The 13694-nt window shown below is 42.6% G+C and overlaps 1 protein-coding gene across 1 annotated transcript in view; it reads left to right on the top strand.

The window, feature by feature from the left end:
• LOC104871245 (guanylate cyclase soluble subunit beta-2) overlaps window positions 1-13357 on the top strand; it is a 59067-nt gene extending 45710 nt beyond the window's left edge. The window contains exons 13-15 of the mRNA XM_010637106.2: window positions 189-343; window positions 1519-1670; window positions 13031-13357. Of these exons, the coding sequence (XP_010635408.1) occupies window positions 189-343; window positions 1519-1670; window positions 13031-13173 (450 nt within the window). The 3' untranslated portion in view covers window positions 13174-13357. The remainder of the gene's footprint in view (window positions 1-188; window positions 344-1518; window positions 1671-13030) is intronic.
• Window positions 13358-13694: the final 337 nt, after the last annotated feature.

The raw sequence follows: 13694 nt of genomic DNA on the forward strand, positions 1-13694 counted from the left end.
AGAAGGTAGTGCAACTATTTTACATTTCATTTTGGATTGTGGTAATAAACTTCTACACAATTGTCCAAACTCATATTGCTAAACACTTTAATATTTGTGGTTTTTATTTTATAAAACTTATGCCTTAATTTAAAAGTAGAAGAAAAAGGATTAGATGGTCTCTCTTCAGTGAGGTTCTCTCTGTACAGATTAGAGTTGGGATCCATACTGGCCCAGTCTTAGCAGGTGTTGTGGGAGACAAGATGCCCCGGTACTGCTTGTTTGGTGACACTGTGAACACAGCATCCAGGATGGAAAGTCATGGACTTCCCAACAAAGTACATCTCAGTCCCACAGCCTACAGGTAGTCATTTGTTTATTGATGCCTTCCTTTGCCCCTCCCCCTTCTAGACCTTACAGAATAACTAGCAGCCATTGGATGGGGTGGGGAGAAAACTCAAGATTATAGTCCCACACTTTCCTAGGTTACAGAGGCAGCACATATTGTTGAGCCCTTATTGTCACATAGTTTTTACTCTTAAGGAGCAAATGGTTTAGTGCAGAAGACAGAAAATTATAACCCATAGATCAAATCCAATCTGCAACTTCTTTTTGCAAATAAATCTGGAACACAGCTGTATGCCTTTATTTATATATTGTCTATGACTGATGTCACAATACAATAGAAGAGTTGAATAATTATGAAAGACTGTGCATGGCCTGCAAAGCCTGAAAACATTTATTATCTGGTGTTCCCTAGAAGAAATCTACTGGCCCCTGGTCTAGTGGAGGAAAAAGAAAATTTACATTTAATTATTTTTAAAGTGGGGTAAGTACAAAGATAAAGATGTAAAACAATACTTACAATTTCTTGAGCACTTCTAATAGGCCACTTTGGTTCTACATCCCTTTACACATGCGCATTGATTAACTGTTGCAGTAATTCCATGAAAATTTACTACTACTATTCTTATTTACAGATAAGGAAAAATAAGGTGAATAACTTGCATCAGGTCCAGGTAGATCAGGAAGGAGAAAAGTATAGATGCAACCCCAATCATCAAGGCTCGGGCTCCCCTCTTTACTTTCATATTTGTAGGAATTACAGTGTATGCCATGGGAGCTCAGAGATAGGAGCCTAATCCTGGAAAGAGGATTTCACAGTGGAGAAGATCTTCTAGCTGTTCTGGAACAAGGAGTTCCATAGTGCTATTTAGACAAGACTTGGGTACTGAAAGTGAAAGCCAAGTATTATAGTAGGAATGCGGGGCTACATGTATGGGAACCTTGGAGAGAGGAACAGGGTTTGGGCAAGTCCCCTGGGCCTCCCTCTGCCTTTGGCATCCTTTTCAGAACACCTGACATTCACTCCTCCTTGCTCTCTCACACTCCCTTTACCCCTGTCTACAGGTACCTGCTGATGTCTTGTATCCTTCCCACTGCTATGTGTCTTAGTTTCTGACTTTTCCTTATGTATCACTGCTCACTGTAGCCAGCTATGTGATCTTTGATACTTGGTGCATTATTTTCTCTGTGCAGAGCCCTGGAGAATCAAGGGTTTGAAATCATCGAGAGAGGTGAAATCAAAGTGAAAGGAAAAGGGAAAATGACCACATACTTTCTGATCCAGAACTTGAATGCCACAGAGGATGAGATCATGGGAAGGCATAAAATAACATTTGATTACAAGGGTAAGTAACAGAGAGACATCTTGTCGCTAGTGTTGGTATTTTTTTCCACTAAGCACTTCTGCTATGACCTCAGTGTACAGGGTGGACGTAGGTAGCACCCCACCCATCGCTGTACCTGCTGAAACTCCCAATCAGCCCACCCAGCATGTGTCCTGAGCACTCTCCTCCTATGTCCTGGAGTGTCTGACGCTACTTGAGCTGGGCCACCAAAATGCCACCTCCACGGTATAGAGAGTTCTAGAACATTTATTTTCCTGTTTTCTTCTTTGTTGTCAGAATGGAGAAAGTAAAAAGGGAGATGAGGGATTATGCCATGTGATAGTGGGAGAAAGGGAAGCAGGGCTATGCCCAGTTCAAACTTTGTTCCTCTCTGTCCCATTTACCTGCAGGAGGTTCCTATGCTTTCCAAATTGAGAAATAGCGTAGAAACCAACCTACTTCCAGATCTGAGGTGGGAGCAAGCAACCCAGCAGAAAATGAGTATAAATGTCTCAACTGGAGACCTTCATAGGGAGCTTGAGAAAGAAGAGGGAGAGAGGGGGTGGGAAGAAAGGGAGGGCTGCCAACCCCCAGACCAGTGATGGTGAACCTTTTAGAGACAGGAGCCTAGACTTCATCCAAAACTCACTTGTCACAAAGTGCCAAAACTGGGCCGGGGATTTAGCTCAGTGGCACCATGTCTGCCTTGAAAATGCAAGGTTGTGAGTGCGATCTTTGGTACAAAAAAAGAGGGGGGGGGAAGCGCCAGTACTGCAATTAAGCCTGAAAATTGAGATTTTAGTTTAGAAAAAAAAATCATACACTAACATCTTTTGCCTTAAAAGAAAAACTACATGCGTGAGATAGGTCGCTCCCACTGCCCTAGACCATAAACAGTCTCTGTGCAGATTAGGAAAAGGCAATTTGGACTAATTGGAAATTTGGGCTAGATGATCCCAGAATTGTGTAATAGAAGAAAAGGTGCTCTTCCCTCTGGGATAAGGTCAGCCCTCATTGGACACACCTGGCTAGGTGGTCCCATACAGAGAAAGTGCACAATCCTACATATGGTCAAAAAATGAAAGATCTAACCTTTTCTCTTCATGCTTCTCTATGTTTTCCTGCCCCTTGGCCCTCTTCCCAGAGACCTTGGATTTCCAGTTGTAAGCCTTAGCTTTCAGGTTCTGGGAAAGCACATCTCTGTCCCTTCGGGCCTGTTCTTGCAGTCCCCACCCGGCGATGCTGGGAGCTCCAGGAGGAATAGGGTGGGTAGGAACTCTTAGGGGAATGGCCAGGAAGATTCTGCTTCTGAAGAGACCCTAGTAATCTCCAGTGGCCCTGGGGCATCTTCCTTTAGAGACCACTGTTATCTCTGTGCAGCAGTCTCTCAAAGTCAGTGATGGAGGAAGGGATGTGGAAACACTGCTATGTATGCTACTACCCTTCCCAGGCCTGCTTCTTCTGTCATATGATCTCAGAGACATATAGTTTGCTTTCTGGATGATATGTTAAGAATGGAGAAATGAATTTCAGGTGGCTGAATTAAGGAGCAGCAGAATTAAGAGCTGTGTCTAGACCAGAGCATTGCAGTGGTGGAGGTAGGTCAACAGGACTCTGCCTTTCTTCTCCTGTATCCTCCACACAGGTGACAGCCTCCACCAACCCTTCCATGAAGAGACCCAGAAGGAAACAAGAACAAGATAATGAGTGGCCAGGGAAGCTCTTCCTTAAGTTGCCTTCTTTTCTCTCTATTTTAGAGATGTTAAATATCCCTCAGCATCCCGGGTGTGACATTTCACCAATGAGATTGGTGTCATCCTTCATACAAAAGGCACCTGAAGGAGACATCCAAGGGTTGATGATGTTTCATGGAAACCAAGACAGCCCACCCCCATTCTGGCAGCCCTGTCTTCCTTCACACTTTCTTGCAGGAGCAGGTGCTCAGGGAAGGCGAGACAGGAAACCTATTGCTGTCCTGAGGTGCAGTGACAGTGGACAGCTGCTCCCCAACAGTACTGTGACAGACAGTGAGTGCACCAGGGTTGGCTTCAGATGTTCCTGGCCCTATGTTCATGTCAAGTCCTTGGGCTCAAGTCAAGGCCCTAGGAGGAGGCAGGGGTATGCCTCATAGAGTGGGCAAGTGCCAGTAAGGGCCAGCACTGACACCTCTGACTTGCTGCTTGCTGTATTTTAAGTAAGCTTTTGATTTGAGGTCCCTACACCCTCATTCTGAAATTTTCCTTCCCCTCCTTCCAAAAGAATCCACTACTCAGAAAAAGGTATTGATTTCTACCTACCCACAAAAGGAGCTTTCTCTTGGAAATGTGGCCCTTGGTAGTGTGATTCCTCTTGCTAAGCAGTGCTGAGACCTCCTGGCTGCACAACCCCTCCTCGGCATTAGCACCAGGCATGAAACAGGGTTCTAGGAGCTCCCATATCTGCTTTTCCCCATGACAGGAATAGAAGAGCTTTCTCAATTCTGGCTTGCTCCTTTACTGCTTTTTGGAGTCCTTTGGGACTGACACAACTTGGTTTTGAATATGAGGCCACAAAAGAGGAATGAAGAACTAAAGGTGAACCCGCAAAACGTCTACCACCACCATCCTTTCCCTTCTGGAAACCCCATGCCAGGCAATCCAAAGAGCCCTATGAAGTTAATCTCCTCAGTCAATGCCATGGTGAATGTATGTTATACAACATCACAGCCCAAGCATTTTTCAAAAACCATCACTGGTCACTGAGACAATTTTTGAAGACAAATGATACATCCATATAGAGTTTGAACAGTTTAATAAGCCATATAAAGAGTTCATTTTTATTAGACAGTGTTTCCTGAATGTCACTTGAGACCCTGGCAGTGAGCACTATTTGGAGGGGCCTGAAGACTTTCCTCTGATTTAATCCCAGAATCTGAGGTTGAAGGGATTCTCAGCATCCTTCAGCTCTAGAGAGCTCTAGACAGAGGACACAGAGAAAATCTTCCCTCACTGGGTCAGTGGGATTTTGGATTCTGGGTCATCAAAAGCTCAAAGCAGACCTTCCACTATGACCCAGGGACATTCCCCAACCCTTCAGTTTGTCTCCTTAGAATTGCATGTTTCTAGCAGTGTCCAAATCTGAATAGTTGTCCAGCCTATTACAGATTATTACAGGACAGTATTATAACAGTCACAGATTCATTCAACAGGGTTTTCTGAAAAACTTGATATTCCGGGAATAGAGAAGTGACCAGGCCTATCAGGTATCATCCTGAGTCCCTCCTTTCACACAGCTTGTGTTTTGGTAGGGAGAATCAGTATTTCACACATAATAGAATGAGTAAGATCATCTCAGGTAGTACTGGATGCTAAGAAAAAACTAAAATTAAACAGTGAAGAAGAGGGGCTTGAAGGAACAGTGTTTGAGCTGAGACCAGGTACAAAGAGCCACCTTGGGGCTGCCTGGGTGGAGGCCTCCAGTCAGGGCTATGCTGTAGATGTGAGGCCAATGTGCTTCCAAAAATGAGTGGAAGGGGGAAGAGATAGTAGAGGATGAGGTTAAAAAAAGGTGGCTAGGTTCTCCAACAATCTTGCGTTTGAGCACTTTTATCCACACTTAGAAAGTGAATTTAGGGGTGAGGTATGGAGGTGCTGGAGTTCCATGTGCACCTTCAAAGGGAGCAGGTCTCTGTCCTTTAAATTCCTAAGTGGCCCCTCTTAAAGCACTCAGAAATCTCATCTCAGAACTCCCAAGGCTCCAGGAAGGTGAGCAAGTTTGTTTTTCAGACTCTTGCTGCATGAGATTCCACCACCAGGGACCAACAAGACTGGGCAGGACTAAGCATCTCATTTAGAGGCAAGAGTCAGAATTTTTCAGCTGAGCCCCAAATTGGTACTGCTTCTAACTGTTGCTTTCCTGAACAAAAAATCCAGCAGCAATAACTAGAGGAGGAGAAACTGAGCCTATCTCAGTTTTGGGAGAACTGAAGTGTGGAGAACAGGGATTTGTTGGAGAACCACTCTGTGCTAGACATTTTACTCACATTTTCTCACCTGACCCAACAGTTACACATGATATAACAGTCAAATGATATAAGTCATTATCACTCCCTCAACAGAGGCAAGAGACTTGAATCAAGAAAGGCTACATGATTTATATAAGGTCCCACAATTAGAACGTGGAAGGAGTAGGATTTGAACTTCGGGCTTAGTTGCCTTGGGCAGACCACAACCTCATGAGCCCACTGTCAGTAACAGACCAGAACAATTTCACAACTTTCCCAATGGTAGGTTGATAAACTTGGAAGTCTTAGCTTTGCCATGGCTCAGCCATGTTTCCCAGATTCCTCAGGGCCCACCTGAGCAGATTTTTGATCCCTTGATAAATAGTAGGAGTGTCGGTTATGAATCACTTACTTGTACACTATAGGTGAATGATAAACTATCCGATATTTGTGAGAGGCTTGATGAAATAAGCACAGAGCCAGCTGGGCCACAGACCCCAAAGCTTCTAAATCCCAAATCTTTCATAGCTATCTCAGGTAATATGAATCCTAGTTTCCTGCCAGTCCAGCTGGCTTTCTTCCTTATCCCTCTTGGTGGGCAGCAGGCATAGGATTTAGCTTTGCAGGACTCATGGCTTCTACTCATGGCATCTGCTTTTCATCTTGATTACAACGCTAGTTCCCATGGGTTTGCAGGCCCAGCTTAGCTCTGAAGTAGAGAGGACCATGAAAGGGCTACTGTTGGAGCAGCCCCCCATCCCCATCCTATGGTGAGTATCATGATAGGGAAGTGTTTCCAACAGGCTGTGGAATTAGGCTACGCATGGGCCCTCACAACCTCAGAGATTTATCTGCTTCCTAGTCTCTAGGTATTTGGACAAACATTTAGGACTTACCACATTGATTACATCTTGCACACACCTCAGTGAGTTGTCACCATGGTGGCTCTGGGTAACATGCTGTTGTATCTGATTTGGCTCCCCTCTCCGCTTTCTTCAGGTATCATTGCACCTGACAAAATATCTTAGAACCCTGGCAGCACACGGGACACCATGTAGATGATGCCTCTCTGAGGACCAGCTAAGGCCTGACTCTCACCCTTTCTTTCATCTCTCCTTAAAAGGGGGTCTCACTGAATCTCTGGAGGCCCAGCCACCTTTTGCCATAGTACTAGGAAGTACTAGGCAGGACCCAGGCCTAAAGGCTACATGCAGATCCTCATTCGCACCTCAATAACACTCTTTTTTTTCACATCACCATGTAGTTGTTTGTTAGATGTGTCAGTGGAGAGACTCCTCAGTGCAATTAAATGGGACTTTTGAGCCACAGAAAAATCAATGTATATTTACTTGATATTTAAGCAACCACTTTGGCATTCCAGCTGTCTCTGCTGGCAGGCTCTTTTGATATCTCATCAGGCCCCTGTTAACACATTTTTCAAATCTCATCTTGCTTCAACTTGTCTCCTAACTGATTCTCCTGACAATGAGACTAATGGTTTCCAGGCTGACCTGCACACAACACCTAGGCAAGTAGCCCAGACCTTTCTCTGGAGATGAAATCTTCTTAGAAGCCACAGTCAGAGGGTGATCCCTTACTGGGTTTGTGGCAGGTTTCATCAGCTTGGGAGACTTCTTAAATCCACTCTTAATTCTTACTCTGGAGAACTTTTAGTGGTAAAGGTCTCTCTCCTGACAGAGTTTAGGATTTAGTGGTCTGCCTGCTGGGGGAAGGTTACTAATTTCCTCCAAATCGGACTTACTCTTCCAAACAGGAAGAGCCTACTCACCAGTTGCAGTTTCCCTAATGGGTAATTCTCGGATAAGTTTGTGGTCCTTTAATTTCCAGAATACTTGTCTTTTACTTTCCCATCTGGCATAGCTGTTTTAACCTTGGGCTTTCTAGAAGTTAGGCTGATTCGATAGAAAGAGGATCCTGGGAGATGTAAATGAATTCTTTACAAATAAGGTTACTAATAGGAAACATACAATTTTCAGTGGTAGGACTATGCTCTAAAGTCATTTATTGTCATGCTGGGTTTCACAGGCAGGGATGTCACATCAGAACAGATTGGTAGAGGTTGCAGTGGGTGTGAGGTAGCAGATTATTGTGGAACTACTTGTGGATGATATAGATAGTGGAATTTCAAGATCTTGGTGCTTCAGGAGGTCCAAACTCAGACTCATGACTGGTTTGTTAAGCAACTTTACAGGGCAGTCTCCCGGTTTTGGAACTGCCATCATGATGGCAGTTGAAAGAGCATTAGATTGAAATCAGGGTTCCTAGGGCAAGTTCCACATCCAAAGTAAGTCCTCCTAATTCATCTTTCTAATCCTAGAGGCAGATGTGATAGAAAACCTGCTTCCTAGAATTATTTGTTGGAAGTCAATGATATAGAAGTAGTCACCAGAAACCACAGTGTTTAAGATGCTCAGACATACGAGCTGCTTAATTACTTGGGGTCCAATTGCTGGAATTCATTCAGAAATAAAATGTGGGTCTTAAAAAAAGCTATAAGTAGCTCTTTGGGGGCTTAGAAAACAGACCTGCTGCACCCAGGGAGTTTTAGAAGAGCAAAATAGACAGATCTGCTCCAAGACATCAGTATTCCAGCCTATCACAGTGTGGCCAGGATTGACAGCGAGCACATGTAATGTTACATCTGTGCTAAGGACTGAGAAAAACTCTCAGAGGAGAATCAGGTGATAGCAGAAATGAATATAGGCAAGAGTCTGAATATGGCAGTCTCCCCTACATCCTGGAAATGACACTACACCCTGCATATACTAGCACGAAATTATCTTCTTACTGGTAGAGCTGCTCTTCAAATATTTCATTTCTGGGTTCTATGGATCTTTTTTTATGTTTACATTTCTGACATGGCTGGCCTATCCTTTCACAAGAGCAGGCAGATGCTTTGAAAAGCTAAGCAGAATCAAGAGAGAGGCAGAAAGTGGAGCCCACATAGAGTAAAGCCCAGGCCAAGGCAGAGGTCCAAGAGACTGGCCAGCAACAGACCTTGTACCACCAAGTAGCGGGGTGAGGCGAAGCCTCTGATGGGGTGAGGCTGTGGTGGGAAGTGTCTTGGGGACAGTAGGAAAGATTTAGGCTCATCGCAAACCACCTGCTCCAGTCATGGAGAATCAGTGTTGAAACCTAGATGTGGTCTTTCATATCTTATCATAGGAAGAAGAAGCAGATGCAGGAATACAAAAAAGGATGATTTTATTCACAAAAGTTAGAATTCCCTCTTGTAAAACCATATCATATCTTGTATGATTCATAGAAGCCTATACTAAGAAGGCAATGGATAAAATTACACCTGCATTCCCCAAGACAACAGCACCCCCCCACAATTCACACTACCCTCATTGCAGACACTTGGCACCCCTAATACTCCCAAGTTCATAATCGACAATATGGCTCATACAATGGATGTTTTCCAAATGGGAAGATGTCCTCTGAAATGTCTTCTTAATATATTTTGAGATGGATTTTGAGCTGCTTTTAATACTGGGCTGTGCGGTTTGTCTTATTTATATGAGAGAGGGAATATGTATTTTTATTTTTTGAAAATCAGATAGTGCACATAAACCAAAAGAAAGAAAGAAGAAAAGAGAGAGGGGGGGTGAAGGGAGGGAGGGAGGAAGGAAGGAAGGAAGGAAGGAAGGAAGGAAAGGAAGAGAAGAAAAGACCCAAACGAGATTACTATAAATACTTGGGTGCAAATCTTCCTATCTTGCATAAGGGTGCCTCTGTATGTATGCTTTTTCTTACAAGAAATGAGAATGTTATGTATATACTGTTGTATATCATGGCAAGTCATGGGTTTCTTTTGAACATTTAAGCACATTTTAAAACAAAAAGGATAGTTTTAAAAAGACATAATATGCTTGACATTGTGTCTCGTTTCCCATACGATCTTGCTATTACATTCCCACACCCATATTTCTGTTATCAAATGGAAATCCCTTTATCACTTACCCCTGCACATCTGCATATCATCTGTGATGACTCTGATATTGCCCAAGTCCTAAAGTTTCCTCTGAAAACTTCAAGAAAGAGCATTCAATTTAGCTTTAGTGTTTAGATAAACCCAGGTGTCTAGATGTTAGTAAAAGATGAACCTTATAATTCCCAATCAGATAATAGAAGTAACCAGAATGATATCTTTCTCAATTGTGCATAGTAATGAGCATTAAGCAGAGCAAAATGATAGTACTAACAGGCAGTCTTTGGGAGTTGTGAGCAGTGATCTTGTGGATATGCACAATCTTCTGGATATGCAGGTATGAAGGATAAGAATTCATCTCAAGTAAACAAGGAGATTAATTCACCACCTGGGTTGCAGAATTGGACTGAGGTGAAGTGACAAATATGTATATGTGGACATTTTGATAGAATTTTGTGATTCTATGCTGACAAAGTCCCATTGAATTATCAAGTGGTGACTCCAGTACATGGAATTATATCTGGCTTGTTTAGCTTCCAGCATATGGTCTCAGTTCTTTTTTTTTTTAGCACAATCTAGCTGGTCAACTTTCTAGGGTTCATCAAGAAGTTTTACTTTAGGGAGAAAAAAGAGAAGGAGGAAAATGAACTTAAGGGAAAGGGTAGTAGAACTGGAGATGAAAGTTCCAATACAAGCAAGAAAATGAAACATGGACAGGTTAGAAGAGAATACAAATAGTTGTGTAGGTAAGAGAGATGAATCTACGATATGAAGCTAAGTTTAAAATTTTTTGAGAAGATAAATCAGAAAAAAACATCATAAAAAGTATTGAATGAAAGGCAAACTACAAGTTCTCTGAAATTTTATTTCTAAGTACTGAGTGTACTTCAAAATTTCTTTGTGAGAGATTAAGCCAGCAAATTGATTACTTATCTAGTTACCAATAACTCTGCGACCCCTGGAAGCCAGAGCATGTCATAAACAGAGCCTGATTTCTGAGAGATAAAAAGGAATGATTTCCTTTGCTGAGTTTATGCTCATTTTAGCAATCCCAACTCTTTATAGCTTCATTTTTATTTTTTAATCAATGTAACCTTTACTTTTGGTAAAATTACAATGACATGAAACAAATTTTGTGATCACAATACAATTTTGTGGAGATTTTTCTCTCAAAGATTCTTACAGTATTTCTGAGTTCAGTATCCTTTTACATCTGGAGAAACTGAGGCATGGGGTGATATTAGATGGGGACAGTTCAGTTTCCTTTCTAGTGCTAAAGGGTGAAGCAAAGTGTTTCCAATAAAAGCAGGAGGCAAAGTGTTTCCAATAAAAATGTAACATCCCTATCTGAGATCTACTCCCAGATGTGCATTATACTTGTAATTCCAGCACTCTGGAAGGCTGAGGCAGGAAGATCAAGTTCCAGCCCAGTCTGGGCATTTTAGTGACTTAGAGAGATCTTGTCTCAAATTATAGAAATAAGGCTGGGGATGCAGCTCACTGTGAAAGACCTGAATTCAATTCCCAATAATAAAAACAAAAACACAAAACACAGATGCATGGGTACACACACACACACACACACACACACACACACACACACTCCATCTTTCTTTTTGGCTGGCTGTGATATCAAAACAAAACTGAACTCAAGCATTTAACCTGGAAGTTTCAACTTTTGAAAAATATAATACACTTAAAAATTACAATAATGCTTACATCGCAAAGAAATTTAATATTCCAATAAATTCCCTAATTCAAAATCAAGGGAGAAAAGCATATTACAGATAAATCACTTAGTAACAAAACACATGCATGGGTACACACACACACACACACACACACACACACACACACTCCATCTTTCTTTTTGGCTGGCTGTGATATCAAAACAAAACTGAACTCAAGCATTTAACCTGGAAGTTTCAACTTTTGAAAAATATAATACGTTTAAAAATTACAATAATGCTTACATCGCAAAGAAATTTAATATTCCAATAAATTCCCTAATTCAAAATCAAGGGAGAAAAGCATATTACAGATAAATCACTTAGTAGAGAGTTAGCAATAAATAAATAAATAAAAACAAAAAACCCTCATATCTGAATATGTAGCAACTTTTTGTGTGTGGGGGAATATATTTCAGCTAGCCAGTGAATCTGTAACTAAAGACATCTACACTTAGCCAACTCCAATTTGGCCATAACCTACAAAAATGCCACACTTGAGATTTACAAACTTTGACTCCTTGTTAACACAGTCCTAATTCATGCATGAACTAAACATTCCTCGTGACTCATCTCCTAGAGTTGCCCCAAGGCCACTGTCCAGGTGTCCTGGGAGCCCCTTCTCCCCTTCTTCGTTCCAGGCTCCTCTCCCCATTGTCCGCCTCTTCTGGGCCTGAGACTGAGGTGAGACAAGGGACAGACCCAGCAGTCCCAATTTGCCTTGCACGCCATCACTTACATTCATTAATGACCACTACATTAGTGAATGGAGCTTTTCTCAGTCAAATTGTTTGTTCTGAAAATTATCAGTTACTCTTAGAATCTTAAAGCAACCGATTATCAGCCCAGATTTAGGAAGAAGCCTGAGGTGCTAACAGGCTTTAATGGTGCAAAAAGCGCATGTGTTATTTAATTATTTAAGGAAGGGAAAACCGAAGTCGGAAGTCTCTCTTGCTTGCCTGCTTTCTGGAACTCTGAATGTGAGTGTCTCTGGAACAATGATTAGTATAAAAAGGAAATGGGATGATAGATGACTTTAAAATCTCAGGCAATGATCTTTCCAAATGAAACCGCGGGTCAAGTGAGAGGGGCATAGAGACAGAGTCCCCCAGCCAGTCTCTTGTCTCCATCCCTCTCTGACCTGCTTCTCTTGCCTGCCTCAGCAACTCAGTCCAGAGCTCTTTTCCTAGATCTCCTCCCTGAGCTCCCTCCCACTTAGACTAATTGGCATCTTGGAATTTGTATTTTGTGTGGGGCATCGTGTTAATTATTTGACATGAATCATCGAAGTATTAGTTCCCCATTTTATAGATGAGGAAAAATGAGGCCCAGAGAGGTTAAGTATCTTATTCATAGTAATAAGGCAAGCAGTGCTTGCCACCAGGAAACAGCCAGATCTAAACCTTAGCCTGTGTTGTGTTGCTGCTCAGAGCTCATAGTCACAAGGCAGCAGCAATGGAGACTTGGTGCTACTATATGGTTTACAGAAGTAAAGATTTGAGGTGTGGCAACAAGATGGCACAGTATAGCACAAAATAAATTATAGAGCCTGGGGCAGTGTGAGTATGAAGATGTTGTCCCGTCCAGGATCATGCTGAGATAGGAAAAGTAGCCCAGAGGATGCAGGCTGTGTTTCCCTCACTGGCAGATGGCTGGAGGGGAGCCCCCTGAGTGTAGGCCTGCAGAGGCTCAGTTCACTCACCCCTCTGTCTCCTTCCAGTTTCTCAGGGAGCAACACCCACCAAGAGTACAAAAGGGCTCGGCCCCATGGAGGCAGCAGACCAAGAACCGTCTTCAGATGAGATCAAGACACGTCCTTTTCCCAATGACTCCATGCCATCTGTTTTCTGTGTTTTGCTGTAAAAGAGTGGGAAATGAACCCCTGGGATTCATTTTCCCATTTAGTGCTATGGCGGCAAAGAAAAGTAACTTCATTTCTCAGCTCAAAACTTCGTAAACTGTGTCTCTTCCTCATTATCCCTTTGAGAATAAAAGCCTAGAAATGAAACACAATCCTGACAAGTGGGGAAAATGTGTTTTGACTTTCTTAGTTCAGAGCCAACTCTAAACCTTGAGCCTGGGCCGTTTGTTCTCAGACATGGTGACTTCAGCTGTGAGCTGTTTCATTTGTTTCAGACAGGAATGGATAACTTCATGCTTTGGTGGCCACAGCTTCCTGAATCTCAGCCTCAAACAGGTGCCCTAAGGGCCAACTTCAGAAGACCACTTGACCTTGGGGCTCACGTTTTCAGTGCCTTGTTTTAAAGGGTAGGAGGGAGGGAAGGAGGAAGAGGAGGAATTAGATGAAAGAGACCCAGACTTTGTGGTTTATAAATCACCCCCTAAAACAGCTGAGATTTGAAAGGCACTCAGCCAGGGCTTGT

This window comes from Fukomys damarensis, unplaced genomic scaffold, assembly GCF_012274545.1.
Source record: "Fukomys damarensis isolate Sample0158 unplaced genomic scaffold, DMR_v1.0_HiC HiC_scaffold_38, whole genome shotgun sequence".
NCBI lineage: Eukaryota > Metazoa > Chordata > Mammalia > Rodentia > Bathyergidae > Fukomys > Fukomys damarensis.